Source organism: Podarcis pityusensis, assembly GCF_964106645.2.
Source record: "Podarcis pityusensis genome assembly, chromosome: 18".
NCBI classification, from domain to species: Eukaryota; Metazoa; Chordata; class Lepidosauria; order Squamata; family Lacertidae; genus Podarcis; species Podarcis pityusensis.
The window spans coordinates 12,336,650-12,362,926 of record NC_138043.1 but is presented as its reverse complement, the minus strand read 5'-3'; the positions used below and the strand labels follow the sequence as shown (position 1 = coordinate 12,362,926).

The following is a 26,277-nucleotide window of genomic DNA, read 5'->3' as shown; positions in this document are numbered from 1 at the left end:
AGCAGGAGGCCCCATTAGCTAAAGTGGTGCTTCGGGTTAAGAACAGTTTCAGGTTAAGAACGGACCTCTGGAATGAATTAAGTACTTAACCTGAGGTACCACTGTATTTGTTTTGTCAGAAGAGGTAAACTGCAGATAAACACTTTAAAAATAGCCTCCCATAAAGCTTAGGCAGTCATGGCCAGAAGTCAAATTGATGTTCTCAGCTGAGCCATCCATCCCATCCCTCCCCTCCCCTTCTTTGCAGCACTTTCACCTGATGTGATGCCTTCCCTGCTGCTCTAAGCGGAGATTTGAAAGAGATATTGAGTCAATATGAAATCTAGTATGTTTCCATCTCCCCCACTTCCAAGACACTTTTCTTGCAAACACTTGCTGGTCTCTTCCCAGACTTCTTATTTTTCAGAATACATTTTTTTAAAAGACACAATACTTGGACAAAAGCATAGGTCGAGGGAGCCGACGTACAGCTTCCGGGTCATGTGGCCAGCATGACTAAGCCGCTTCTGGCGAACCAGAGCAGCGCACGGAAACACCGTTTACCTTCCCGCCGGAGCGGTACCTATTTATCTACTTGCACTTTGGCGTGCTTTCGAGCTGCTAGGTTGGCAGGAGCAGGGACCGAGCAACGGGAGCTCACCCCATCGTGGGGATTCAAACTGCCGACCTTCTGATCGGCAAGTCCTAGGCTCTGTGGTTTAACCCACAGCGCCACCCAACAAAAGCATAGAGGTCTTTAAAAAGTGCAAGACAAATTCATGGGGCAAGCAGGTCAGCCAGTGCTGATGTCAGCTGAAACAAGAGCCTCCCAATTCAGGGAGAGCTTAAAACTTCATGGCGAACCAACAACAAAGCAAGCCATCTTCCTTTGGCCCACCATGATTTCTGCCAAGGCAAGTGCTGGGCAAAGTGGGTCTTGGTTCTGAACCAGGAAGGAGCTGGTGTTCTCCCCACTCCTTGGTTCCTTGGCCACCTGAGATATCCCCCATCAGTGGGGGCTGAACTAGTCTAGGGAGACCCTCACTCAGATGGTGTCCACCACTCTGGTCTCCTTTATCCCTCTCCCCCACCAGCTGCCAGACCTGGGTGAGGTTCACTGGTGTTGCCCATGGCTCTTAGGAATAACGAAAGTGGCCTTATTCCAAGTCCATCTTGCTCAGCACTGCTAAAACTGACCGGCAGCAGCTCTGCTGGTTTTCAGCACTGGAAATCTCACCATCAGGATTGAACCTGGGATCTCCTGCATGCAAAGCAGAATGCCCCCCTGATTTGGATGCTTTAGCTGTGATTTCTGCATTGTAGAGAGTGGACTAGATGACTCTTGCAGTCCCTCCCAATTCTACAATTCTATTATTCTAAGGCAGAATGAAGTACAAACAAGCAGGAAATGGCCTCCTCCTCCTTTGTGGCCCCAGAGCTGCAAGCCGGCTTCCGTACAGAGGAGCCCCCTAAAGCTGCCCACTGCGGGGGTCCTAGAACAGGCTTGCCTCTGCATTGCCTCATTTCTCCAGACCAGACCAAAAGATTTCCCAAAAAGCAGAAGCAAGTCCTCCAGACTGCGAGGAGCACAAACCAGCCATGAAAAGACCTCACCGCATGGATCCACTCAAGCCCTCACTCTCTCCTGCTTCTAAATACCAAACACAACTTCATCCAGACAGGCCTGTCTCTTTCCAGGCTTACAAATTAAAAGGGAACTTCTCAGCAATGGGAAATGTGTCCAGAAGCGATTAGCGAGCAAAAAACGATGCTGGGGTGTTGACAGCTAGCGATCCAAACAAAAAAGCCACAAAGCATCTCAGGGAGGAGGTGACAGGAATCAGAGGAGAAGAGGCCGTCTCTGTAGCAAAAGCCTAAGGGGGCAAAGGAAGGCTGCTCACGGCACTTCCTTGGAGATCAGACACAACTCAAGCAATCTGCAGTGAGGGCTCTGGAGGGTTCCCCTGCCCCAACTCCGCCATGGGTTCTCCCAATCTCCACCAGAGCAGTAGCTCTGAGGAAGGGGTGCTGAAGCCACACACAGCATCCTGAACAGCTCTTTGCACACCAAATGCAGCATCTTATCACCAACAGTAACACTCAGGCTTGGAGTCAACAAGCTCTCCTGGAAGAGAAGTGCTTGCTCATTTCAGCAGAATCAGTTTCCAAAGGAAGCTGCCAAAATAACCTGGAAAGCTGGACAAGTTGCCAAATGAGAAACAAACCCAAGGCCATCTTCTCACCATTAGAGCAGGTTGGCAGCCCTCAACACTGGAAGGTGCTAGTCCAGGACCACTGGATGTGGAAAGGAAGCCAGAGGAAGCACTTGGCCAGGTAAGGCCATCAAAGAGGCAGGAAACGAAGACCCTGAGCAAGAACAGTGACAGCAGCAGCATCTCCCAAAAGGCCAGAAGGCACAAATATTCTCCACTGGGGAACAGGAAACCAAACATCTGTTCCAGCCTTCAGTTAGAATGTGGGGGGGTGGGTAGGTAGGTTGGAAGGTATGTATAGATGCAGAATAAAAAAGCAGCCATAAATATCTTTATCAAGGCATCTTAAAATGAAACTTGGAGGGAACCATCTGTGCCCTAATTCACAATTTGCATGCCTCACAGGACTGTCTTGCAGCTCTTTATAACTCACAGGGATTCACAGGGACTCTCACACATGCACCAACCCCTCCAAAAACAACAACTGCTAAGCACACTTGTGGCCTGTTTTATGGCACTTCCTGGTGTACTAACTGTTTTGGGTCCTTCAAAATTCAGTCTTAAATGAAGAAGGGAAGCCACCAGGACCCATGAACATCAGCAATTCAAACTCGACCAGAGGGTCTGATGACTTCCTAGTTCAAGTTATTCTAATTGCAGAAAACACCACAATCACCAAGAGGCTTGTGGCAGGCAGTTCAGGATGACTGATATACTGCAGTCAAAACAAAAAAATTCCTTCCAGTAGCACCTTAAAGACCAACTAAGTTAGTTCTTGGTATGAGCTTTCGTGTGCAAGCACACTTCTTCAGATACACTAAGTTAGTTCTTGGTATGAGCTTTCGTGTGCAAGCACACTTCTTCAGATACACACTGAAGAAGTGATACTTCTTCAGTGTATCTGAAGAAGTGTGCTTGCACACGAAAGCTCATACCAAGAACTAACTTAGTTGGTCTTTAAGGTGCTACTGGAAGGAATTTTTTTGTTTTGACTATGGCAGACCAACACGGCTACCTATCTGTAACTGATATACTGCAGGAGAGGGGTTATGGGCTGTATAGGGAGGGGCACGTCCTGCTCCTTTTGGGGGTTATTATCCACTTTTGCCCCCCCCCCCCGCTCTCAGCTCTCACCTGTGGCTCCTGGAAGGTGTCTGCATGTAACAGAGGTCACAATTCCAAGAACGGCCTAGGGAACACAGTGGGGCTTAGGGAGACAAGCATGCAAGCAAGCACCATGTTGATGATATTGGGCGAGTCTGGATCAGGGCAGATTGTGCCCAGCTGTGACCCCCTTAGTGCACAATTCCACACAGATTAGAAACCGTTACTGAAGAAAAGTGTGTGCGTGTGCGCGCTCACCCCCAGCACAAGGGGAGAGCTCCCCTTTCACGTCCGCAGCACAGACTTGCTCAAGATGAGTCAGGAGCAGGACCCAGGAGTTCTGTCTCTCCTCTCCCCCCCCCTCCCCCATCACACCATGTGCATTGGAGCGCACGAGACGCCGCAGAGAACAACCATCTGTGTGCAGGGAGAGAAAAGACCAAGTATTTGCAAGGGGAAGGGGCGGAAGCGCTCAAAGGAGGCAAGAGGGTCCTCGGTCTGAACAAATGGCAGGGAGAATCTGGAAGACCAGAAGAGCCCTGCAGCAACCGAATGAGGCCAAAGGAGGCCCACTTCGGCCAGCACCCTTCATCTCCCCTCGCAAATCCCCGGGACGCCTCCAAGCAGAGGCGCGGGCAGGCGGCCCTTTCCTCCCTGCGGTTGCGCAGTCGCCTCTCCTCATCAGATGAGCGCCCCCTTCGAAGCGCGGCGACGCTGCTCAGGATTGCACCATCGAAAAAGAGCAGGAGCAATGAGCGCCAGACCTGCGTTGCTCGACCAGGGGACCAAGGAGGCCTCACCAAGTCGCAGGGACGCAGATTGAGGTCCCTGGGACCCCTCACCGATCAGCCGGGAAAGCAGCTCTCCGAGCGCCTGCGAACGAGGAGCCGGCACAAAGCCAGGCCCGGACAAGGCACCACGCTCCCCGCTCTCGCCGCACCGGGGCTTTTCTCCTCCGGGCCGCGTGCTGAGTCCGCTGCTCCGGTCCCAAGAGCCGGAGCCGCCGCTTCCAGGCCCTGTCCGAGCCCCGAGCTGTGGCCTCACTTCGAGGAGCGCCTGTTGCTGGGGAAGGGGCTGCATCCCCCGCCGCCGCCGCCGCCTCGCTTCCTTCCAGGAGACCCGCCGGCTCCCCCTCTCCCGCTCGCCCTCCTGCGCCCCGAGCAGACCGAGAGCTTCCCGCCCCCGCCCGGCTCGGCCCTACCTGGGCGGCTGCGCCCCGCCGGCGCCTCCAAGCCCGGCCTGCTCCGCTGCGCCCGGCCGGCGTGGCACTCCGCGTCGCGCTCCAAGCCGGGCAGCTGCAGCGGGGGCGCGCGGCGGCCCGGCTGAGCGCGCCCCGGAGCCGCCGCGCCGTCGCTCGCGAGTCCCTCCGAGCCCCCTCGGGACCGACGCCGGAGTCGCGGGGCGGCTTCCCCCAAGCACCGAAAAGAGCACAGCCGAGCGCGCGCCCCGGAGGACTTGGCGAGGCGCTTCCCGGCCTCGGCTTTCGGGGGGTCTAGGGGGCACCGGGGCATTCAGAATTCCGCCGCCCCTCGCCCCGTTTGATCCAGATTTACCCGCTGGGGAGAACGAGCCTAAGCCCCGGCCCAGCAGGGGGCGCCCTCGCTCCGTCCTACGGAAAGCAAACCCATTGCAGCGGGTTGGACTAGATGACGCTCGAGGCCGCCTTCCGAGGCTACCATTCTGTGACTGACCTGTGCCCCTGCCTTCCCAGCCCCCCAAGTTGACTTCCTGTGGGCCTGTGCTGAGAAGGGGAAGCAAGCTTTAGGTAGAGGGGGCCAAGCTAGGGGGATGAAGAGAAGCCGGGAGAACCAGCCTGAGGCCTGAATTAGCGGGGGGGGGGGTGTGTGCTTCCCCCGTTACTTGTGCCTGAGAGTGGGGTCTCCGCAGTGTCCCGCAAATTGCAGGTGTGCCCCTGACTCAACATGGGCTGCTTCTAATTAAAGTCCATTTTGGGGGCTCAATCCGGACCCAGTGGCAGTTTATTTCTTGGGGTCAAATTCTAAAAAAAGCTCAACAACTTTGATTCCCCAAAAGTTCAACAACTGCAACCCTTAAAAAACTCAACAATTTTGGTCAGCCCTCACTCATGTTCACGTAATCAAATCTGGCCCTCTTTGAAAAAAGTTTGGGCACCCCTGCTTTAGGATAACTGGGTCCTAGTCAGCCCCACACCTGGGCACAGTGCCATGACAGGGAGGGCTTACAGGGGCACCGCTCACTGCTTGGCTGAGTCACCCCCAGGGCTTGTGTAGTGGGCGAGGTGCCCTTGCCCCCAGACCAAGCCAGATGAAGGGATGCAGGCATCACCCTGCTGGATCTTGCAGAACTCGGAGCCGGTGGTGCACGGGGAATGAACAAAGTTAGGTTGGGGGCAGGAGATAGGGCAGGCCTGAACCAAACTGTGCTGAGAAAGAAGCCCTGCCCTCTGAAAACAGACGTTTGGCCGCTTCTCCCTGACATGCTGGATTTCTACAAGAAGGGACCTTTCCCCTCTTGCACAGGGGAGCATTTAGGTGGAGGCCCAGGGAGCCTCTTCCAGTTGAGCCCAAGGCCTCGTGCTGCTTTTTGTGAAAGTGGGGAGGGGGTGTGGTCTCTGTGGATAGCAAGGGAGACATTCCCACCCCGTTTCTGCAGATTTTGGGGCTGGCTTTGTTTTTAAGGGTAGCTGGGAGAAAGAATCTTTGTTTGCGTAGCACAAAATCCCCAGCACACACCAAACTCCACAAAGGGGTTTGTTTAATTGTCCGTTGCTCTGGCCTCCTCCGAGCGCTTCTCTTGCTCACTTTGCACAGAGAAGGCTTGAGGCCACCCCACATCCAGCCCTTCAGCACAAGGCAGAGCCCCCCCACCCAGGGGCCAAGCTACGGCGGGAAGGGAAGTCGAGGCAGTGTCTCTGGCCAGACTGTCCAAGGGAAACGCTTTCTTCCTGAGGCAAGGATCCCTGTCTGTCCATCCGTCCTTCGGCCTGTGTTCCCAAGAGGCGGCTCGGGGTCACCTGCCCTCCTTCCACAAGGGTCATGGCCAGAGATCATGGGGTGATAGAGTGGACAGGCCAGGAGAGGAAGGGGGAACTTCATCCTGCCCTTTTTGTGAAGTCCAAGTGAGGCAGGCAAGCCTCTTTATTCAGAGAAAACATGTTCTAAAAGTGCTTCTGTTGGTTAAAGGCATAGGGTCTTCCAAAGGAGAGTTGCTTTTCCATCTCCCGGCCAGGCCCCACTTCCCTGCCTCTTCCCTGAGTCACGCCTTGAGGTTCTGCGCAATCCAGCCCCGCACGGCTGTCACTCGGGCGTAGACCCCCGGGAAGTAAGGGCGGGCGCAGCCGTAGCCCCAGCTGGTGATGCCCGCCAGGAACCACCTTCCCGAAGCCTCTTTGCAGGCCAGGGGGCCGCCGGCATCACCCTGCAGAGGAGGGAGAAGGCACTGAGTGTCCTTGGGAGCGGGGACGGAGCTCTGGGGCAAGGGGACCCCCCAGGCCCTGCAAACTGCCTTCTCTCCCTCCTCCCCTCTCATAAGCACCCCCAGCTCCAGCCATTTCTGGCCAGCTGTGGGCTTCCCTCCCATCCCACCTGGTGCAGTCAGGGCTGAGGGGGAGGTGGTGTGAGCCCTCCGGAAGAGGCGCCCAAGACTCACAGAGCAGCTGTCAACGGACCCCTGCAGGAACCCGGCGCAGACCATCCGGCTGCTGATCTGGACGGGGTAGAAGCGGCGGCAGTCCTGCTCCGCGATGAGGTTGACGGCCGCCTTCTGCAGCTGCCTCGCCATCAGCCCTGCAGGGGAGGGCAGAGTGGAATTGGGCTTTCCGGCAGCGAGAGGGGGCAGGAGACTCACAGCGAGGAAGGCCCAGGGCCCAATCCTGCCCTTTGCCTGTGGGCACCCCATAGAGCCAGCCAGCTGATCCGAGGCTGCTTGGCTGCCTGGGTTTTGAGGGAAGCCAGAGTGGTCCGAGGGCCAGAGCTGCCTCTTTGGGGCGCTCCCCCACCCAGCCGGGAAGAGGTTCCCTCCTACCTCCCTCCTTGGTGGAGCCCCAGCCGGTGATGACGCAGCGGGCGCCCTGGCCGAAGAGGTGGGCGTGGTCTGGCAGGCAGATAGGCTTGATGGTGCTGGTGAAGCTCAGCGGGGAGGCCAGCTCCAGCAGCGCCACATCATAATCCAGTGTGTAGATGTTGTAGAAGGGGTGCTTGTGGATCTGGAACACCTTCTCCACCCGCCCGTCCAGGCCGCTCAGGAAGGGTGTCCCCAGGACGGCCACCCACATCTTGGGGTCGCTGTAGCTGAGAAGGACGGTGCACCTGGGACCCTTGGCCAGCCCAAGGCCTGCCCCGTCTCCCCAGTCTCCAGGGAAAAGGGGGGGGCAGGGCTGGCCCAAGACATTTTGGCCCCTGAGGAGAACCACCCAGTGGCTCCCTCCACTTCGCAGCCAGGAGTAAAGATCTACATCAGGAACAAGGGTGGGAGGAGACCAGCAGCCCCTCCCCTTCACCTTGGTGCATTCCTTGGAGACTGCACCTGCTGCCCCAATGGATCCTGCCACCTGAGGCAGTTGCCTCATCTCACCTCTTGAGTGGACTGGCCTTGGTTGGGGGCTCACAGGAAAGGGGATGCTCACAGGAAAGGGAGGGAGGGAGGTCTGGCAGTGCCCTCCTGTGCCATGAAAACATTGCTGGCTTGGGGAGGCACAGAGGATGGGGTCCTCTTCTTCACCAGCAAGGAGCTTGTTCCTGGAGCAGGGGAGCAATGGCTGCAGAAAGACCCTCTTCCTCCCCCCCCGACTCACATGCCACCTCTCCCCGCCCCCAGCGCTCATCCCAGCCCCCCAACTCACACATCGAAGCAGTGGGCAGCCGAGAGAAGCCAGCGGTCAGCCACCACCACCGCCCCACACTTGTGCTCCTTCCTCCGCAGCCACAGGCTCGCTTGCCACGGCCACTCCCCTCGTGCTGCGCCACTGCCCCCCACGATCTTGCTGAAGGCCAAAGCTGAGGTCGAGCCACAGTCTAGGTGGGTGGGAAGAGAAGCAGGCTGAGAGGACACCCTTGTGAGCCCCCCGCCACGTTGCTTGCCCCCCCCCACCGTCTGGTTGGGGGTGAGCAGAGCTAAATGTGGACTAGGGGAGAGCGGAGGTCACTTACTGCAGTTGGCCTCGTCCCTGCCGTTGCTGCAGTCCATGACGCCGTCACATTCAGGGTTTGCTTTCCCAATGCAGACTTTGCCAGAGCACTTGAAGGTGGATGGGGTGCAGGGCACAGCTGGGGGCAGGGAGGGTGGGGAGCAAGTTAATGGGGGAGCTGAGACCCTCCACCCTCTTGGCCTGCACAGGGGTCCCCCAAAGGAGAGGCTTCCCAGTGGGGCAGCGGCCATGTTTAGTCTCTCACAGTAAGAAAGATGACCCCTGCAGTGTCCTGCACCCCCTGCCTTGAAGGGCAGGCTCCTGAGGGCATCAGCCTTCACCTGGCACCCTGCTAATAATCACAATAATTTATTATTTATATGCTCAGCCTCTGCCCATTCGTGTCCTCGCCATGTACCTGCGAACTGGGTGGCTCTCGGGGTGTTGGTTGGTGGCCTGGCTGTGCTGGGGGTGACCCTGAGGCTGGCCTGGGTGGTCCTTTGACTAGCCAAAGACAGGCTGGGGGAGGATGAGGAGGCGCTGCCACTGGTTGTGGCCTTGGTTGTGGTGCTGGATGTGGTCGCGGCCTTGGTTGTGGTGCTAGGGCATGGTGAGATTGTTTCCAGGATCCAGGCCTTGAGCTTGGTGATGCGGGAGTAGACACCGGGTCTCCTGGCCTGCGCACAGCCGACCCCCCAACTGACCAGCCCCGCCAGGTAGAACACGCCTGGCGTCTCCTCACAGGCCAGGGGCCCTCCCGAGTCGCCCTGCGGGGAGAGATGGGAGCAACCAGCTCAGCAAGGGCTAACAAAGCTTCCCAGACAGGAGAAGCTCCCTCTGGAGTCTCACAGGGGTCTCTTCTCAACTCCGCCCTCACCAAGTCCCAGAGGCAAAGTGGCCCCTAGTGTGTCTGGAAAAAGAGCCCTGGGGCCCCCAAAGAAGGTCCTTTTAACCAGAGTGGCCTGCTCTGCAGGGGGAACGTTACACTTCAAAACAGGGGCCTTCCAATGAGCACCCAGCTCTGTGATCAGGTGCACTTTGGAAGCTGAGTAGGAATGGGGCATCCCAGGCTGGCCACCCTCAGTCACCCTCACCTGACAGGAGTCAACCTTTCCATCCAGGAACCCAGCACAGATCATCTGCTCTGTCAGGGAGAAGTTGTAGAGGACATTGCAGGTTTTCTGGTCAATTATTCCCACAGAGGCTCTCTGGAGGGTCTCTGGCTTGGAGGCTGCAGGGAGGGGAGGAGCGAAGGTCAGGCCAGGGGGCAGAGCAGTGTCCAGTAGCTCCTGGAGGGAAGTTTCCAGGACACCCATGAAAGGAAGAGGGAAGAAAAGAAATATGGGGGTGGCCATCTTCAAATATCTGAAGGGCTGCCACATGGAAGGTGGAGCCAGCTTGTTTTCTGCAGCTCTGAGGGGCAGGACTCGAACTTACAGGTTCAGCTTGCAAGGAAGGCAATTCTGACTAAACATTAGGAAGAACATTTTGAAGACATGAGCCATTTGATGGTGGAACAGACTCCCTTGGAAGGCGGTGGAGGTTTTTGAGCAAGGATCTGTCAGGGATGCTTGAGTTGAGATTCCTGCATTGCAATGGGCTGGACTAGTGGCATACCTCAGAACCTCTTCCAACTCTACAATTCTGTGAAACAGCCCGGGTAGACTGCTCCTGCACATGGAGGATCCACATACAAAAGTGCGTGTGTTGTTTTTAAAGCTGAACATTCTGGAATATCCTTTCCCTACTAGCTCAGCAGCCTGATTTGCATGCAGAAAGGTTCAGTCGTGGGAGGAAGGGACCCTGAGGGTCATCTAGTGCAATTCTGTGCAATGCAGGAATCTTTTGCCCAATATGCGGCTCAAACCCATGAACCTGAGATTCAGAGTCTCATGCTCCACCCACTGAGCTATTTGTCCTCTGCAGCATCTCCAAGCAGGGTTTGGAAAAGGCTCCCTGCTTGAAACTGCTGCTACCAGTCAGTGTAGACTGCAGGGAGCTAGATGGATCCAACGGCCTGCCTCCTTGGCTCCTGCACTCCCTGCAAGGGGGAGGGGGAAGTGCTTACCATTGCCTTCCTGGAGGCTCCCCCAGCCGGAGATCATGCACTTCCTGCCCACGGGGAACTTGTGGACGGCCAGAGGGAGGCAGATGGGCTGGATGACCTTGCCGAAGGGGAGGGGGCGCTCCAGCTCCAGGACGGCCACGTCAAAGTCCAGCAGGGCCGGGTTGTAGGACGGGTGCAGCACCACCTGCCTTATGCTCACCTTCACAGAGCTGCTATCTGCCGCCGACAGCCAGGTGGTGCCTGCAAAGGCTGTCAGGTACTCCACCTTGGTGCTACCAGCACGGGCAGAAACGAGACACAGGCGCAGACAGACCATTAGTGGCGGCCAGGCCAGGGGCAGGTGGGTGAATGGGGGGGGCTCATCTCTGGGGGTCACCATGCCCACAAAGGGGTCTCTCCCCCACCCAGCTCCTTCCTCTCCTCCTGAGTCACAACAGCCTGTCAGTCAATAATCAGCCAGTTCAAAGTTGGAGAGAACTCTTTCTTTGCAAAAACACAACCTCCACAGACTTGGCTGAGCAGGATCCCAGTGGTCTCACTGCATGAAAATCAGTTGCCAAGACTGAAAGTCCCCACAGCTTTCAAGCAATCGGAAATTGCCCACTAAGCCTCCTCCGCCCAGCCCAGGACCCTCTTGCTGTGGGTGGAATTTCTCCTGGTTCTGGGGAAATGGGTGGTTTGGTGTCCCCCAGTGCCAACTGATAGTGCGGATTGGTGACATCAATTGCCCTTAAGGTGCCACACGAAGCTACAACCATTACGGCACCTGAGTCCCCATTTGCAGACGTTCCCAGGTTCCATTTCCCAATTCCAGAGAGTGGAGGGTGCTGATTGGAAAGTGGGGCACCCTTCTTCCTCCTTTTAAGCAGGGAGTGGAATCCCAGGCAGGCATGGAATCCCAGAACTGTACAGCTGGAAGGGACCCTGCTCCTCTATGCCAACCCCCTGCAATGTAGGAAGAGGCAGCTGTCCCAAACGGGGATCAAACCTGCAACCTTAGTGTTGTCTGGGATTCTTTAGCGGCAGTTCCTACATTGCAGGGGGTTAGCCTGGGTGGCTCCTGGGGGTCCCCTTCGAACTCTACAATTTGGACCTGAGGCAACCACCTTTCTCCCTACTTACTGGTTGAAGCAGTGGGCAGCTGAAAGGAGCCACCGTTCCCCGATGATGGTGGCCCCACAGAAGTGGTGCAGCCCCTCCTTCAGGCTGACCTGCCAGGGGACCTCCCCGCGGGAAGCATCCAGGCCCCCCACAATCTTGATGGGCTTGGAGAAGCCGGGCCGGCGGCCGCACTCTGCACAAAGAAAAAGAAGGGTGAGCTGCAACAGCTGTGCCCCAAGCCCCAGGAGGAGTCCAGCTGGGCCCTGTGCAGGGCAGGGGGCTCTCTACCTTGGGGCCGTGGTACTGTGGCAGCTGGCCTGCCCCCGGTCGTGGTGGGGCTGGGTAGGGGTTTGCCAGTGGTGGTGCCCTTGGTGGACGCCAGAGGGAGGAGGGTGGTGGAGGCCGTCGAGGGGCGGGTGAGGCCTGGTGGGGCCGTGAACGTGGCCATGGTGTCATGGATCCAGTTCCGCAGCCTGGTGACCCGGGCATAGACCCCTGGGCGCTTGGCCTCCGCACAGCCGATGCCCCAGCTGACGATTCCGGCCAGGAAGAAGCGGCCTGAGGGCTCCTCACAGACCAGTGGGCCCCCAGAATCCCCCTGTAGGTGAGAAGAGGAGAGAAGAAGGGCACTGTGGCATGCCAGAAGCCTCCTCCCGGAGCTCCCGCTGCAAGCAGACACGCCCTCTCCCAGAGGCTGCTTCTGGCCATACCTGGCAGGAGTCAACTTTGCCCTCCAGGTAGCCAGCACACAGCATCCGGTCGGTGAGGGCGTTGCTGTACAGGCTGGCGCATAGTGTCTGGTCCAACAGCTCCACCACGGCCTTCTGCAGCAGCTCCGGCTTCACCACTGAGGAGAGAGAGAAGGTGGAGCCCAGTGGCAAGGCCTGACGGCAATTCAGGTGGACGCATCCTGACAGGAACTCCTCCTGCCAGTTCCAGGCACCCTGAGCTCTCCAGGGCAGGGCAGCTGAGGGGCAGGCACTGAACTGAATGGCCATGGGATTGTTGAATTGCATTCCACACAGGTCCCACCATCAGAATGCAAAGCATTCTCACTAAATCATTTGCTAGGTCTGCATTTGCATAACAAGGCAATGATTTTCATCAGTTCCTATGAATTCATTTCTAATTTTGACCCAAAAATTATTAGAAACCCCAGGGGGAAATCCTGAAACTTTGCAAAAGGCAAACAAGGAAGCAGGAAATGCTCTCTTCAGATCCACACCATATTTTCTGATGGAACGGCTGCTGTGGACAAGCAAAACAAAAGAAGTCAGGATTCTTTAAGGCTGCTTGTTTCCTTGAAGTACAAAATGCAGCCCTGGCTGTTTGGATATTTGAATCCACAGCTTGTATGGTGAGGTTTTGGTATGAATTTGTCACGTTTGAACAAGGATTTTTAAAAAAAATTTTTGTCTGAAGGAGAGTTTGGATAACTGGACCTGTGTGTAATTCTTCTGATGAACTTGTTGCTGCTGCTCTTTTCAAAATGTTGCTGTGCTTTCCCTTATAGTAATTGCAATGTCTGTTCACTCGCTTTTTAAAATGCTGCTGCTATTGCGAGCTCCACATTTCTTGCTGAGAAAGCAGAAGAACAATCTTAAATCAAACCAAATCTGTGCTAAGGGTTGGCTGGTATCTCAGGATTAACAGAGAAATGGGGGTGCTCAGTTCCTCCTGCCCCAAACAATGTTCCTTTGGGTGAAGCTGGCCAGGGGCAACGAGAGGGAAGAGGAGGTGGGGAAGGAGGTGGAGCAGCAGCAACCTCAAACTTTGTGCAGAAAAGCAACCTTAAGGTCCCCACCTGCCCCCCAGTAGGGAGCAGCACACTGAGGGAACAACCGAGGCTGGAGTGCTCAACCACAGCAAGGCTCACCTTTACCTCCCTGCCTGTGGCAAAACTACCCACCGTACAATGCTGTCTGTGAAGCCAAGGAGAGCTCCTCCTCAGATGGATCCCTCAGGGGGACAGTTGCCCAATTCAGTGCAGAGCTCAGCCCCTTTTGCCCCCTGTAGTAGCCCTGCCTGAGCCACACCACCCCCATCTCCACAGGAGCCCTGGGAGGTAGGTTCGGCCGAGCCGTGGCCCCCACTCCTTCTTCCACTTTTTCCTCGCCAAAGGTTGTGCTTACAAAAGTCCTCCTTGAGGTAACCCCAGCCGGAGATGGAGCACTTCTTGCCAGAGGGGAAGATATGGCTGGAGGCCGGCAGGCAGGCGGGCTGGACGTACTTGCCGAAGGGCAAAGGCTCAGAGAGCGCCAGCAGCGCCACATCATAGTCGGCCGTGTCTGTGTCATAGGAGGGGTGCTTGAGGATGTGGCTCACACCAGTCTTCACTGCACTGCTCTCGCTGCCGCTCAGCCAGACGGTGCCTGCATGGGCTGTCCAGGTGCCCGGATCCTGGAACCTGTTGGCAGCAGGAGAGCTTCAGGGCCCATCAATGGACTCCTTGCACCCTTCCGTCTGCCAATAGACTGATATTGATTCAATGGGGAGATTTTGACATGGGCCACTTTGAACAATGGATAGGAGATGGCAGCTCTTGCAGATACTGTGTGGATAAATACAAATATATCTGGAATGTGTTTATTAAAAGCACCATGACTTGTTAATAATGTTATTGGTGGAATAGCCACACTTCCCTCACCGGCACAGGCAGAACCTGCCTTCTTGGCTGCTGGACCCACACTCGGTCTCATCTGCTCTGTCCATCGGAGTCTGTCTTTGCATGCAGGGTGAGCCCCTGACACACCAAAGGCCTGAGACCCAGCAGCTGCCCTACGTGCCACCCACCCACCTCCAGTCTCTTTCCCTAACTCTGCAAGGTTCTCAGCACCAGAGAGCTGCCCACTTGCCACAACCCAGCAAGGCATGGTGCACTCAGTCTCTTGCGGGAAAAGCAAGGAAATGGGTCCGGCCGGGCTTACTCGTTGAAGCAGTGTGCTGCAGACACCAGCCACTTGGCAGCCAGGATTGTGGCCCCACAGAAGTGCTCGTTGTTCTCCCGCAGGCTGACTTGCCAGGGGAACTCCCCCCGAGTGGCCTCCGATCCCCCGACAATCCGGTTGGCTGCCTGTATGGCCGGCCGAGACCCACAGTCTGCAAGATACAAGGGGGGGGTCAGCAGTCCCCACTCAGGGGTAGAAATGGTCTGCAGTAACTCCAACATGCCACCAGGTGGCAGCAGAATGGTTAAAAAGAGGCTGCAGGTACAATTATCTGCCCCCAGGTGGCAGCAGTAAGCAGAGGGATTCAGAACCCAGAGAAAGAAAATCCTTCACTTGGTGAAACCATGGACTACGGCCACCAGCTTGGACGGCTTTCAAAGGGCTGTTCTTATGTTCATTGATACAAGGAGGTGCCAGCAGCAGGCAGTAAGAAGCATTCTCCTGGAGGGGGAGTCCGCTTCTGAGATGGCAGCTCACACCTGCCACTTCCAGTGTTCATCTTAACGCCTTCCTTTTGGCACATTTAATTGTTTAATGCAGGGGTCAGCAACCTAAGGCCCATTGGCCAGAAGCAGCCTGCAGAGGTCGTTTGACAGGTCCACGAGCTGCCCGCTCACATGCTGCACTAAACTGGCGCAGTACGGTGCAGCGACTCGCTTCCACAGTGCCGAAAATTGCATCTGCGCATGTGCAGATGCCGAAAATTGTGGGTGCATGTGCTCATGCACACGCACGATCCAGCCCACAGAGGGATCTCTGCAGGACCAATCTGGCCCAGGCAAGATAAACCTTGCTGACCCCTGGTTTAATGCAACCACCATAGAGGCCCCTTTGCTTCACCCTTGAAACCACGTGGGGGAAATCCCCGCCAGGATATGGAATGAAGAGAGAGACCCAGGGGAGACCACCCCTGGATGGGAATGTCCCAGCACCCCTAGAAGAAGGAGGGGCAAAGGAGGAAGGAGAGGAAGGAGAAGACTAGGACCCACCGCACTCTGCCTCATCGGACCCGTCCAGGCAGTCACTCCGGTCATCGCACTCCACGTTCTCACGTGGCACACACTGGCCGCTGTGGCAGGTGAAGGCTGTCCCTGGGCAGGTGCCTGCAAGGGTGGTAGCAGGATGGGTCCCAGTCTCTTTCCCCCGAGGCAGCTGCTCTTTGGGGAGGGTCAAGGTCCTCGGGGGAGCCCTGTGGAAGCTGGACCTCGCCTTGCCATGGGAATCCCCAAGCAGGTCCTGAGCACAACAACAGCCTTTTCTCCTGCCTGCTTAAGATGCCCAGCAACTGGCCGTCTGCTTCCCGCAGAGCCAGCATGGCCAGAAGCCCATGGCTTTGCAGAGAATAAAACTGTTTTGCTCTCCACCCACGTCCTGAGCTCACAAAATGTTAAAAGAAGCCTACCTGATTTCAGTCCTGTTCCTGAAGGGGAGTCGCTGCTCAGCCCTGTGAGAGAGAGGGGGGGGGGTGAAGAATGGGGGCTGGTCTCCAAAAGCCCAAATGCTCCCCATGGAGGCCACTCTGGCCCAGAACTGGGACCCCTCCTCTCCTGAAATCCCCAGCAAGTCTCTTGAACCCACAGGGCTCTGGACCCATGGCTCCCTGCCCCCCCCCAATCCTGGGAGCTGTAATTTAAGGGGGCTGGGGTTGTACCTCCATGAGAGGCAAACTGTAGTTCCTGGGTTCCTTTGGGGGACAACTTGTGCTTAAGGGGAGATTATTGGGTAGTCTTGATTTTTACTTTTATCATGTATTCTGTGTTTTTATATTGTAACTTTATCTTGTGCACTGCCCTGAGATCAACATGTATAGGGCAGTATACAAATATTTAACAATATCATGATGAGGACAGGTGTGTGTGTGTGTGTGTGTGTGTGTGTGTGTGGACAAAGCCCCCGCATTCATTGCCACGGCTCCCCCTACACAGAGTGCAAAGATTTTCTAAGCTCCCTCTGGCCAAACCTTTTGGCTACCATCCAATGAGGAAGCCTCAGCTCTCCCCTCACCTTCCTTGTTGAGATGCAAAAGCTGCCATCTCGCCCCCAGGGTGAGAAGGTTGCAGTGACTGGCAGGAGGATTAGGAGGCCCCTATCTGAATTTCTGCACTCAGGCAGGGACTGATCTTGCTTGCATCCTAGCCTACCTCACAGGGGGGTGATGAGAAGAAGGCGAGGCCACCTGCATGCCTGCCCTCCCTACCCCTGGATGATGGGCGAGGGATGATGCCATGCTACCTGTGAGAGAGGCTGCCCAGATGGTGCCGTAGGAGGGCAGGGTGATTCCTCCATTGCCCAGCGCAGCTGCCAGGCCCCTCTCCAGCGCCTGCTCTTCTGCGTCTGGGCTGAGCGGCTGCGAGGAGAACCATAGGCGGAAGTGGACCAGGATGCTGGCATTGCCCTTCCTGCCAAGTGGAGACACAAGCGCAGGAGGTGGGGGCCAGGCTGCTTCCCCTCACCTGCAGCACCAGGGCAGGGCGGGGCAGGGCAGGGCACACTCCATGGCTTAGCCTACCTGTATTGCAAGACGGAGCACCTGTCACAGGTCCCTTCCAGGGCTGAGTTCTGAAAGCTGCTTTTAAACTGAGACAGGACAGAAAAGGGGGGGGGCAAACGGGTGACTGTCATGAACTGGTTGAACGCAGAGGAATGGTGGGAGGAACCAGCTGGGGGAACCCCCAAGAAAGAAGGCCCAGAGCCTGGGGGGACGAGGACGAGGTAGAAGACAAGGTAGAGGTAACAGGGCTTTGTGAGCGGGGAGAGTCTGTGGCAGAGAGGAGTACAGAATCGGAGGCAGAAGCTGAAACAGGAGAGGAAGGAGGCCAAGAGGCAGAGAGGAGTCTGGCTGGGAAGTCAGGAGGGGTCTCCCACTCCTGTGCCAACAAGCTCTCCTCCCCGCTGTTCTCCCAGAACAAGAAGAGGCATGAAGAGGGCAGGGGAGAGGTTGGCTGCATGCAGATACAGTCTCTGATTGCTTGGGGGAAACCCTGGGGTGGAGGATACTTAGATAGATGTGGGGAGATGGGGACCTTTAGCCTCAGCAACCGCTTCACGGGAGCAAGACCTACCAGAGGTGAGCTGCTGTGTTCATTAGGCCTGACACTTCTGTTTTTGCTAAGAGAGCATGAACTCCAGCTTGCTAAGTGTGATTTACAGCTGGCTCCCCACTGTCAGCGAACCTCCCCCCTGCACCCCCAGCAGGAAAGAGTGATGATATGGCGCCCTGTGCAAGGCCAAAATTTGGCGCCCCCACATGGATCTTATCAGTGATTGATGTTTTCAATTTTGTGTTGCCTCGCCTGCAGCCCCCTAAATCCCGTATTGCTCCTGCCTTGAAGGGATCAGAAATCAAAGCCTGCCATGGCCACCCCAAACCCCCAGCTCCTCCAGTGCTTATGGGGGAGGATTCATCTGCAGAACCACACATCCACCCACACCCCACAGGGGCTCTTCTCTCTGCCCTCACCAGCCTCTCCAGGACGGGGGTCAAGGTGCGGCGATAGTTGGAGCTCAGGCACTGCAGGCTGCTCTCATAACGGAGGCCCTGCAGCTCCACCAGGTGATCTGCCAGGAACTCCTGCTTCACCAGGAAGGCTGCAGAGAGGAAGAGGCACAGGGTGGGTTGGTGTAAAAGCACCAGCGTTGGGGGGGGCAGAAGCCGGGACAGAAGCACCCCAATCTGCACCTGTTGGACAGGCTGCCAAGCAGCACATAAACATTACAAAATGAATGAAGTACAGTGGACACTTGGGTTGCGATCCATGCTGGAGGCAAGTTTGCAACCCACAGCATTCGCAACCCGCAGGGTCTGCACACGCGCAGGTTGTGATTCGGCGCTTCTGTGCATGTGCGACTGCCAAAACCCGGAAGTAACCCGCTCCAGTACTTCCAGGTTTCAGTGCGTCCATAACCCGAAAAAACGCAACCTGAAGCGTCTGTAACCCGAGGTATGACTGTAATGCTAATGAGATATTGCAATGAATTCAGGTGTAAACGCCTGACAAAGAAGGGAAACAGGGTACACAAATTTAAGAAAGTAAGGCAAGTTTGAGAAATGAATCAAATTTCCGCAGGGATGGACTCACCCATCAGGATCCCACCACAGCTGGCCGTGATGGCACCCAGGAGGATGGAGACCAGGGTCAGCCTGCAGCGAGTGCTGCCTCCCCCAGCAACAGGGCGGCACTTCTCTCCCCCCAGCACTGGTTTCCCAGCAGGGACTACTGGCGGCTCCATGCTTGTCCTGCAGACTGCAGAAGTTCTACATTGGGGGAAGAAAACGGGCTAAAATGGCTTTGGCAAGAGATTCTTGACCCTTTCAGATTTCAAGTATTCAGATTTCTGGAAGATTTGGTTAGACACTGTGTCCCTCCCACTTAGGTCCACCTTCCCCTTCCAGTTTTGGACACATGCCAGTAAGACATGTGGAAAGGATCCTGGGGTCTAAAGTGGACCACATGAGTCCACAGGGTGATGCAGCAGCAAAAAAAAGCCCTAACATTACTCTAGGCTGCATATGCAGAATACAGTGGTACCTCGGGTTAAGTACTTTATTCGTTCCGGAGGTCTGTACTTAACCTGAAACTGTTCTTAACCTGAAGCACCACTTTAGCTAACAGGGCCTCCTGCTGCTGCCGTGCCGCCGGAGCAGTTTCTGTTCTCATCCTGAAGCAAAGTTTTTAACTTGAAGCACTATTTCTGGGTTAGCGGAGTCTGTAACCTGAAGCATATGTAACCTGAAGCATATGTAACCCGAGGTACCACTGTAGTGTCCAGATCAAGGGAAGTCATAGTGCCGCTCTATTCTGCCTTGGTCAGACCACACCTGGAGTCCTGTGTCCAGTTCTGGGCACCACAATTTAAGAAGGATGTTGACAAGCGGGAAGGTGTGCACAGGAGGGCGACCAAGATGACCAAGGATCTGGAAACCAAGCCTTATGAGGAATGGTTGGAGGAGCTGGGTATGTTTAGCGTAGAGGAGTCTGAGAGGAGATAGGAGAGCAATCTTCAGATATCTAAAGGGCTGTTCCATGGAAGAGGGAGCAAGTTTGTTTTCTGCTGCTCTGGAAGGGAGGACCTGAACTATTGGCTTCAAGTTACAAGAAAGGAGATTCTGACTCAATATCAGAAGATGCGGTGCTGACCTGGTTGCATCTCAATGAGCCGCTTGGTGCTCAGCCCTTCGGTTCAGCCCTTCTCTTGTCCCTGGGAGAATCTGCAGGTGCTGCCTGGGGATGGGGAGCCTTGGGATTGGGGCCCCTGACAAGGCAGCCGAGGAACAATTCTCCTTGAGCCATTTCTTGTGGAAAGCAAAGGAGAAATGGAACGAAAGCCGTCCTGATCATTGGCTGCTGCAGCCGTTACTTGGGGCTGAGAAGAATTCCCTTCTTCGGAAACTGTGGGGTTGTTATCCTGCACTTTCATTGTGAAAGGGTTGGGGAAATGCTTCTACTTCTGGGAAGATACTGGGATTTCATGGGGGGGCTGCTTTCAACTAAATGACACAAACAGACAACTGCAGTTGGGGACTAATCCTTGGGAGAGCCTCCAACTCCTAGGGGCTGTGGGGGCTTCAGCCCCCACAATAGAATATTTCAGGGAGCTGGGCCCCCACAAAGTGGATGGGCATTCCTACTCAGATGGTGTGCACACACTGCATCATGTGGGGAGGGGCTTACCTGGGTACCCACAATATTTTACTCAAGTTGGCACCCCTGCCTCCAACACATGACAAGCTTGCTGGATAGGCCAAAGGGGGCCCATCCAGCCACAGCAGCCAAATACCCTGAAAGACCTGGAAGTTCAGATGTTACATAAGGACATCAGAAGAGCCTGGCTGCTGGATGAGGCCAAAGGGGGCCTGTCTAGCCCAGTATCCTGTTCTCACAGTGGCTGACCAGGTGCCCAAAGGGAAATCTGCAAGCAGGAGCCAAGCACAAGAGCAACTCTCCCCTCCTGCGGTTTCCAGCAACGGGCACTCAGGAGCCCCCCAGAGCCCTCTCCTCCTCCATGAACTTGTCCAGTTCCTCTTTTAAAGACAGCCAGATTGGTGCCATCCTTGTCTCCTGTGGGAGGGAGTTCCAGAGTTTAACACTACGAGGAGAATGGCCTTTTCTTGAGTGTGAGATTGAGGAGCTGTCGGAAATTTGGAAAGCGGACCCTCCTCACCCACAGTTTCCTGCATCTAAGGGGAGGGACCCAATGTGAGATGGGGGGGGGGATCAGAAGGAATCAGAGCCCCCAGGGGAAACTTGGGGAAGGCTGGGAGGGCATAGCCTCCAATGAAACATCTGAAGGCAGCCCTGTTTAGGGAGATTTTTAATGTTTTATCGTGTTTTTAATATACTGTAGGGAGCCGCCCAGAGTTGCTGGGGAAACCCAGACAGATGGGCGGGGTATAAGTAATAAATTATTATTTATTCTTATTCTTATTAGGGACATCCTATTCCATAACAACAGCAACAATACCCGCCTATCTGACTGGGCTGCCCCAGCCACACCGAGCGGTCTTTCAACATATATAAAAACATAATAAGACATTAAACATTTAAAAAACATCTCTAGACAGGGCTGCCTTCAAATGTTTTCTAAAGGTTGTATTATCTCCTTGGCTCAGGGCTCACATAACTAATCATACCCTCCAACATTTCTCTGTTGAAAATAGGGACGTCCTAAGGAAAAGCGGGATATCCCAGGATCAAATCAGAAACCAGGACGGCGTCTGTATATCTGGGATGTCCCTGGAAAATAGGGGCACTTGGAGGGTCTGGGAGGGCAGGCAAATGGAAGTGCTCAAACATCCTCTGGCACCTGCAAAGTAAGTGCAGAGGATCCCTGGGCACCGTCTGGAACTCTGGTAGTGAAACAGCCCTCTCTGTGTGCAGGCCTCTTGGCCTCCCCCAGGTTTAGCTCCATCAGCGCCAGAAGAAAGGCCTCTCTGATTTCTCTGCCCAGCCCTGCCAGGGATCTCCCCAGAGAACAAAGCCTTTGTGCTTTCTGAGAAGTGGCAGTTTCGGCCAGAGCAGACTGCTTGGCATGTGAAGGCTGGCCAGAGGGCCGGAGTGGGCAGCCCCGCTCTTGTTTTTGCCTCCATCCTCCAGATCTGCCAGGTGGGGCTGGCGATGCCCCTGCAAGGGGCGCTGGAGGCACTTCTTGGCGTACGCTCCCTGCACTGACTGCCAAACAGCCATGGCCCTCCTGGGTTTGAAAAGCCCTTTGGGCAGCAAAGCATCCCTTCATGAAAACCAACTTGCCACTGCCAGGAGGCATGGGAGGTGTCTCTGCACTCAGACCATTTCAGCCACAGTGCCCCCCACTTCCTCACACAAGAGATCTAACCTCTGCAGAGTGGGAGGGACCAACTCCTAGAAGGAGTTCCCAAGGGTCATGTAGTCCAATCCTCTGCAAGGCAATAATCTTTTGTCTCCGCCCAGTATACCTGAAGGAGCATCTTCAGTATACCTGAAGGAGCATCTTCAGCCCAGCTCTGAGGGCCTTCTGGCAGTTCCCTCCCTGCGAGAAATGAAGCTACAGGGAACCAGGCAGGGGGCCTTCTCAGTGGTGACACCCGCCCTGTGGAATGCCCTCCCATCAGCTGTCAAGGAAATAAACAACTATCTGACTTTTAGAAGACATATGAAGACAGCCTTGTTTAGGGAAGCGTTTCATGTTTAATGCTTTGTTGCTTTTATATATATTCTGTTGGGAGCCGCCCAGAGTGGCTGAGGAAACCCAGCCAGATGGGCGGGGTATTATTATTATTAATACCAACAGTAATTGCTCAACGTGGGGATCAAACCCACAACCCTGAGATTAAGAGTTTAATGCTCTACCAACTGAGCCAACTCTTGTCACTGAAGAATCTGTCCAGCAGATTTGCCATCAAAGCACAGCAAGAAGGGCTATAATAGCTGAGCTTTGATCGTCAGCAGCAGCTCTAGGAAAGGTTGGCAGAGACCCACCCTGAAGAGCTGCTGCCGCCAGCCTGTGTGGGCAATATTGAGCCTCATAGCCCAGGGGCCTGGCAGCTTTCCATGTTGAAAAAAAAGATAAGGGGGTCGCTAGTAGTTTAACGTGCAAATGAGTGTGCCTGCATGCATCCCCACCAGGTGGGAGCCCCTGTCCCAATTCATAATCTACAGTCACACCCCAACTCTGGCCTTTTGCCTCCCCTTGCTAAAATTCCTCCTGGCCAGCTATATGGCTCAGCTGTTTTTGCATCAGCACAGCAAGTTTTGTGGACCCTGATCTGTGCTCAGATTCTTCCCCCACGTCCAGGGGCTTCTTCCTGACCCTTCAGGTACTGAGTCCATTACCTTGATGGACTTTACCCTACTAGGTAAGGTAATAGCTCCTGGTCCAAGATGAGTCCAGAGTCAGGGTCACAAGGATGTCAGGAGAGCCCTGCAGAAGCAGCAAGCAGCTGGATCAGCCCCAAAGTGGGGTCGGCTGCTCCAGCACCCTAATTTTACACACAGTGGCCACCCGGTGCCCTCCAAGGGGAAGAAGCCCCCAAGCAAGGCCTGAGCGCAGCAAAAAACCCCATGTGTGGCTTGCAAGAATAGATGGAAGGATATTTTGAACTTTTAGAACATTGTGACGTTCAGGAAGGTTTTTGTTTTTAAGTGGTGGGTCTTGGCAGGAAGAGCTGGATATAAAGTCAACCAGCAAACAAACATTGTTTGCAATGAGGCTGACTAGCTTGGCTGCCCTTTTGGAAACTGTCCTGGACTGGAGCAAAGCACCGTCTTTCTCTGTCTCAAAATGTTAGTTTCCTGATTTGCCATCAAGAACAGTAGAGTTTGACGATCCACCCACTGTTCTCTCTTGCAACCATCCTTCAAGCTTTTGGGAAGGCGAGATCCTTTAAGGCAACGGAAACAATTCCTGGCTTCTGATGAAACGTCTGAAGCCACCACCAACAGCTGGATCAGGCCACAGGAGGCCCCTCTGTTCGTGCGCCGTTTTCACAGTCACTGGCCAACCAGTTACCTCTTCTGGGAAGCCCCCAAGAGCAGTAACTCTCCCCCCCCCGCTACGATTTCCAGAAACTGGGATTCCACTGGCTTTGGCACTTAGAGTCCTCCTGGCTAGTAGCCACCAATAGCCTTAGGTCCCATGAATCTGTCTGAGTGTCAGAAGTTGGTGGCCATCGTTGTGTGAAGAAAGACTTCCTTTTGCCTGTCCTGAGTCTCCATGCCAGGCATCGTGTCATGCCAGCGGTTCTCCCAGGGTGTGGCACGAGAGGATGGCAAGTGTGACAGGAAGATTCCAGGCCAAGCCAAGAAACACTGAAACTTTTCTGTGTACGACGGTATCAAAATAATTTTGTTTGGCTCTACAGAGAGAAACAGGATCCATGCCTCTTGTCAAAAGCATTGACTATTCTTCCACAATTCTCCGCAGCATATTGCTGGAAACAAGAATTTCCAATTCTGACAAATACGCAAGGTCAGAGATGAGAAAGGCTTCTTTGTGTTGAAAAGAGGAGAGCTTGCTAGTCTCAAATTAGACCTGATATAAGTGAGATTGCCTAGCCAAAGGAAGCTCACACTGAGTTTGTATTCACACTTAAAGGACACCTGTAAGAGGCTGGTTTATAACTGCATTTGGGGAAAGGTTCTTGTTCTTATGTAGCCACGTTGTTTTTTTACTTTCTGGATATGCCATGATCATGTTATAAAGAAGTTGCGTTCTAGGTTATAAATCAAGCACTGCTAGTTGATACGCTGGAAAACAAAACTAAGCAGAAATAATTTCTGTGGCGCGAGCAAATTGTTATTCTGAAAGTGGCCCAGAGAGAAAAGTTTGAGAACCACCAGATTCTGAGGCACTTCTCTCCTGCCTCTGCTTCCTCGCCTTTCCTTTCAGCTGAAAAGCCCCCCAAGGTTGCAACTTTTCCTCGAAGGGGAAATCAACCAGAGGTCCTTGCCGTACATTTCTGTCTCTCTTGGGCGCACCGCCCCTCCCCCCACCCCCATGAGCCTCCACAGTACCCAAGGGTGGTCTTTGAGTGAGGAAGGGCGCCCTCAGGTCGGGGACTCACCTGCCTGGCCCAGGGCGGTCGTTTCAGCAGAGCTCACCTGGCTGCAGCCACCAGCCATGCTCCATCCGCTCCCCTCTGTCTCTGGCTCTGGAGGGGAGGTTTTGTTGGGCAGGGAAGGTGAGAGGAGGAGGAGGGGGGGAGGAAGGTGTGGGTGGGGGAGCTTAAAGGTACAGGCCAAAAGGAGCAGAGCAGCAGACCCCAGGTGAGGATCCTTCCCTGGCAGTGCCTGGCCATGTGGGATGCCATCTGCAGAGCCCAAAGTCCATGGGGCTGCTGCAGCTGCTGCTTCCAAAACATCTTTGTTCTCCTGAGCATTGATTATGGAATTTCCCATGCTCAAGGAGGATGGAGGGACAGTTTTCCCTCAAGGGAAGGCTGAAGATTCTTGAGTGCTTCATTTTGGGGATAGGAATGGAGTTTGCGAAAGGATGGGTGGGGCGGGGAAGGAGCCACTACAGAAGGTCCCAGTTTCAGTCCCCACTGGCATCTCCAGGTCAGGCTGGGAAACCCTGGAGAGCCTCTGCCAGTCAATGAATCCTAGAACTGTGGAGTTGGAAGGGAGCACCAAAGGTCATCCAGTCCAACCCCCTGCAATGCAGAAATCTTTTGCCCAACATGGGGCTCGAAACCATGACCCTGAGATTAAGAGACTTACGCTCTACTGACTGAGCTATCTTACCAGCATAGACAATGCTGAGCTAGATGGACCCTGTGGTCTGGCTTGGACCAAGGCAGCATCCTAGGTTCTTGTTTCAACCAGTCCTTTGTTCAGAACCATGATGACTAGAATCTTTCTCTCCTATAATTCTATTTCAGGAGAGTTATAGTCCACTTGATTGCAAAAAAAAACCCCTTCAAGTCTTTGCCTGCATCATGTGTGGACTGGGGGCTGCCCTGCCCTGCACTTCGTATCAGCACCCACTCACTCACTATATCATCACCTTGTCGTGGGGAGTGGGCTTGCACGTTCCTAGGACCCTTGTGAGTGCAGCCGTCAGGAGTCTCATACTCCCAGCAGGGTCACTCAAGGCAGTAAGGTCAAAGGGAAGGAGCTAGATAAAGCATGATCCAAGAAGTCCTCAATGGCAGAACAGGCAGAAGATAACAAGTGGTATGTTACAAAGGTTGTGAAGGCAGATGGAGGCTGCAGCAGAGGTCGTCATGATCCTCATGCCATCAGAACAGAGCCTTACTGTGCGTTGGTCAGTGTGCACTGATCTACACACATAAAACAAATTCACACACAGGCATCTTCCAAAAACTCATCCCAAACCCAAACCCCAAAAGTCCCATGGCGATTGGCAAATGGTAACGAGGGCAGGACTGTGAAGTCTGGAAGCCCCAAGTCATGAACCTTAAGGAATGAGACAGTTGAGCAGCTTGGCAGCTTTATGCACAACTGAGCAGCCCTATTTAGGACCAACTCTGCTCACCCCAAAAAGGAGGAGGGGCTAGAAAAGGTGCCCTAAACATAGTCTGCCTCCCTTTTTCCCTGACTGGATTACTGCGCCCAGTGAGGTCACCACCCAGAGGTTATAAAAGACAATTGAACTTTGGAACATGGAATATACAGATAATGAGCATCTCAAACGCAGAACTGCTATCATTGCACGAGAGCTGCAATGTTTTAACATCGATATTGCAGCACTTCAAGAAACTCAAAAAGCAGGTGAGGGACAACTGAAGGAAGAAAAAGGAGGGTACACTTTCTTCTAAAT

General features: G+C 54.7%; 2 protein-coding genes across 2 annotated transcripts in view; both read right to left on the bottom strand.

Moving 5' to 3' along the window:
• LINGO3 (leucine rich repeat and Ig domain containing 3) overlaps positions 1 to 4,177 on the bottom strand; it is a 48,777-nt gene extending 44,600 nt beyond the window's left edge. Inside the window, exon 1 of the mRNA XM_080988673.1 lies at positions 4,097 to 4,177. The gene's annotated coding sequence lies outside the window, so the exon portion shown is untranslated. The remainder of the gene's footprint in view (positions 1 to 4,096) is intronic.
• Positions 4,178 to 6,015: 1,838 nt separating this feature from the next.
• On the bottom strand, positions 6,016 to 26,175 carry TMPRSS9 (transmembrane serine protease 9). Its single transcript, XM_080988667.1, has 20 exons — positions 24,597 to 26,175; positions 18,600 to 18,775; positions 17,981 to 18,108; positions 17,030 to 17,097; positions 16,753 to 16,919; positions 15,923 to 15,964; positions 15,510 to 15,623; positions 14,500 to 14,671; positions 13,705 to 13,979; positions 12,283 to 12,419; positions 11,861 to 12,170; positions 11,594 to 11,765; positions 10,472 to 10,743; positions 9,498 to 9,634; positions 8,822 to 9,170; positions 8,426 to 8,542; positions 8,119 to 8,290; positions 7,302 to 7,567; positions 6,927 to 7,063; positions 6,016 to 6,695 (listed from the first exon to the last, which is right to left on the bottom strand). Exons 1-20 carry the CDS (start codon positions 24,872 to 24,874, stop codon positions 6,534 to 6,536), a joined length of 3,651 nt encoding a protein of 1,216 aa, XP_080844793.1. The 5' UTR covers positions 24,875 to 26,175; the 3' UTR covers positions 6,016 to 6,533.
• Positions 26,176 to 26,277: the final 102 nt, after the last annotated feature.

Coding starts and splice junctions, on each gene's coding strand:
- TMPRSS9 (XM_080988667.1), bottom strand. CDS start 24,874: ATGCTCAGGAGAACAAAGATGTTTTGGAAGCAGCAGCTGCAGCAGCCC. Junction 15,624..15,922: donor AGGAACAGGACTGAAATCAG/GTAGGCTTCTTT, acceptor CCACCCTTGCAG/GCACCTGCCCAGGGACAGCC. Junction 11,766..11,860: donor CACAGTACCACGGCCCCAAG/GTAGAGAGCCCC, acceptor TTCTTTGTGCAG/AGTGCGGCCGCCGGCCCGGC.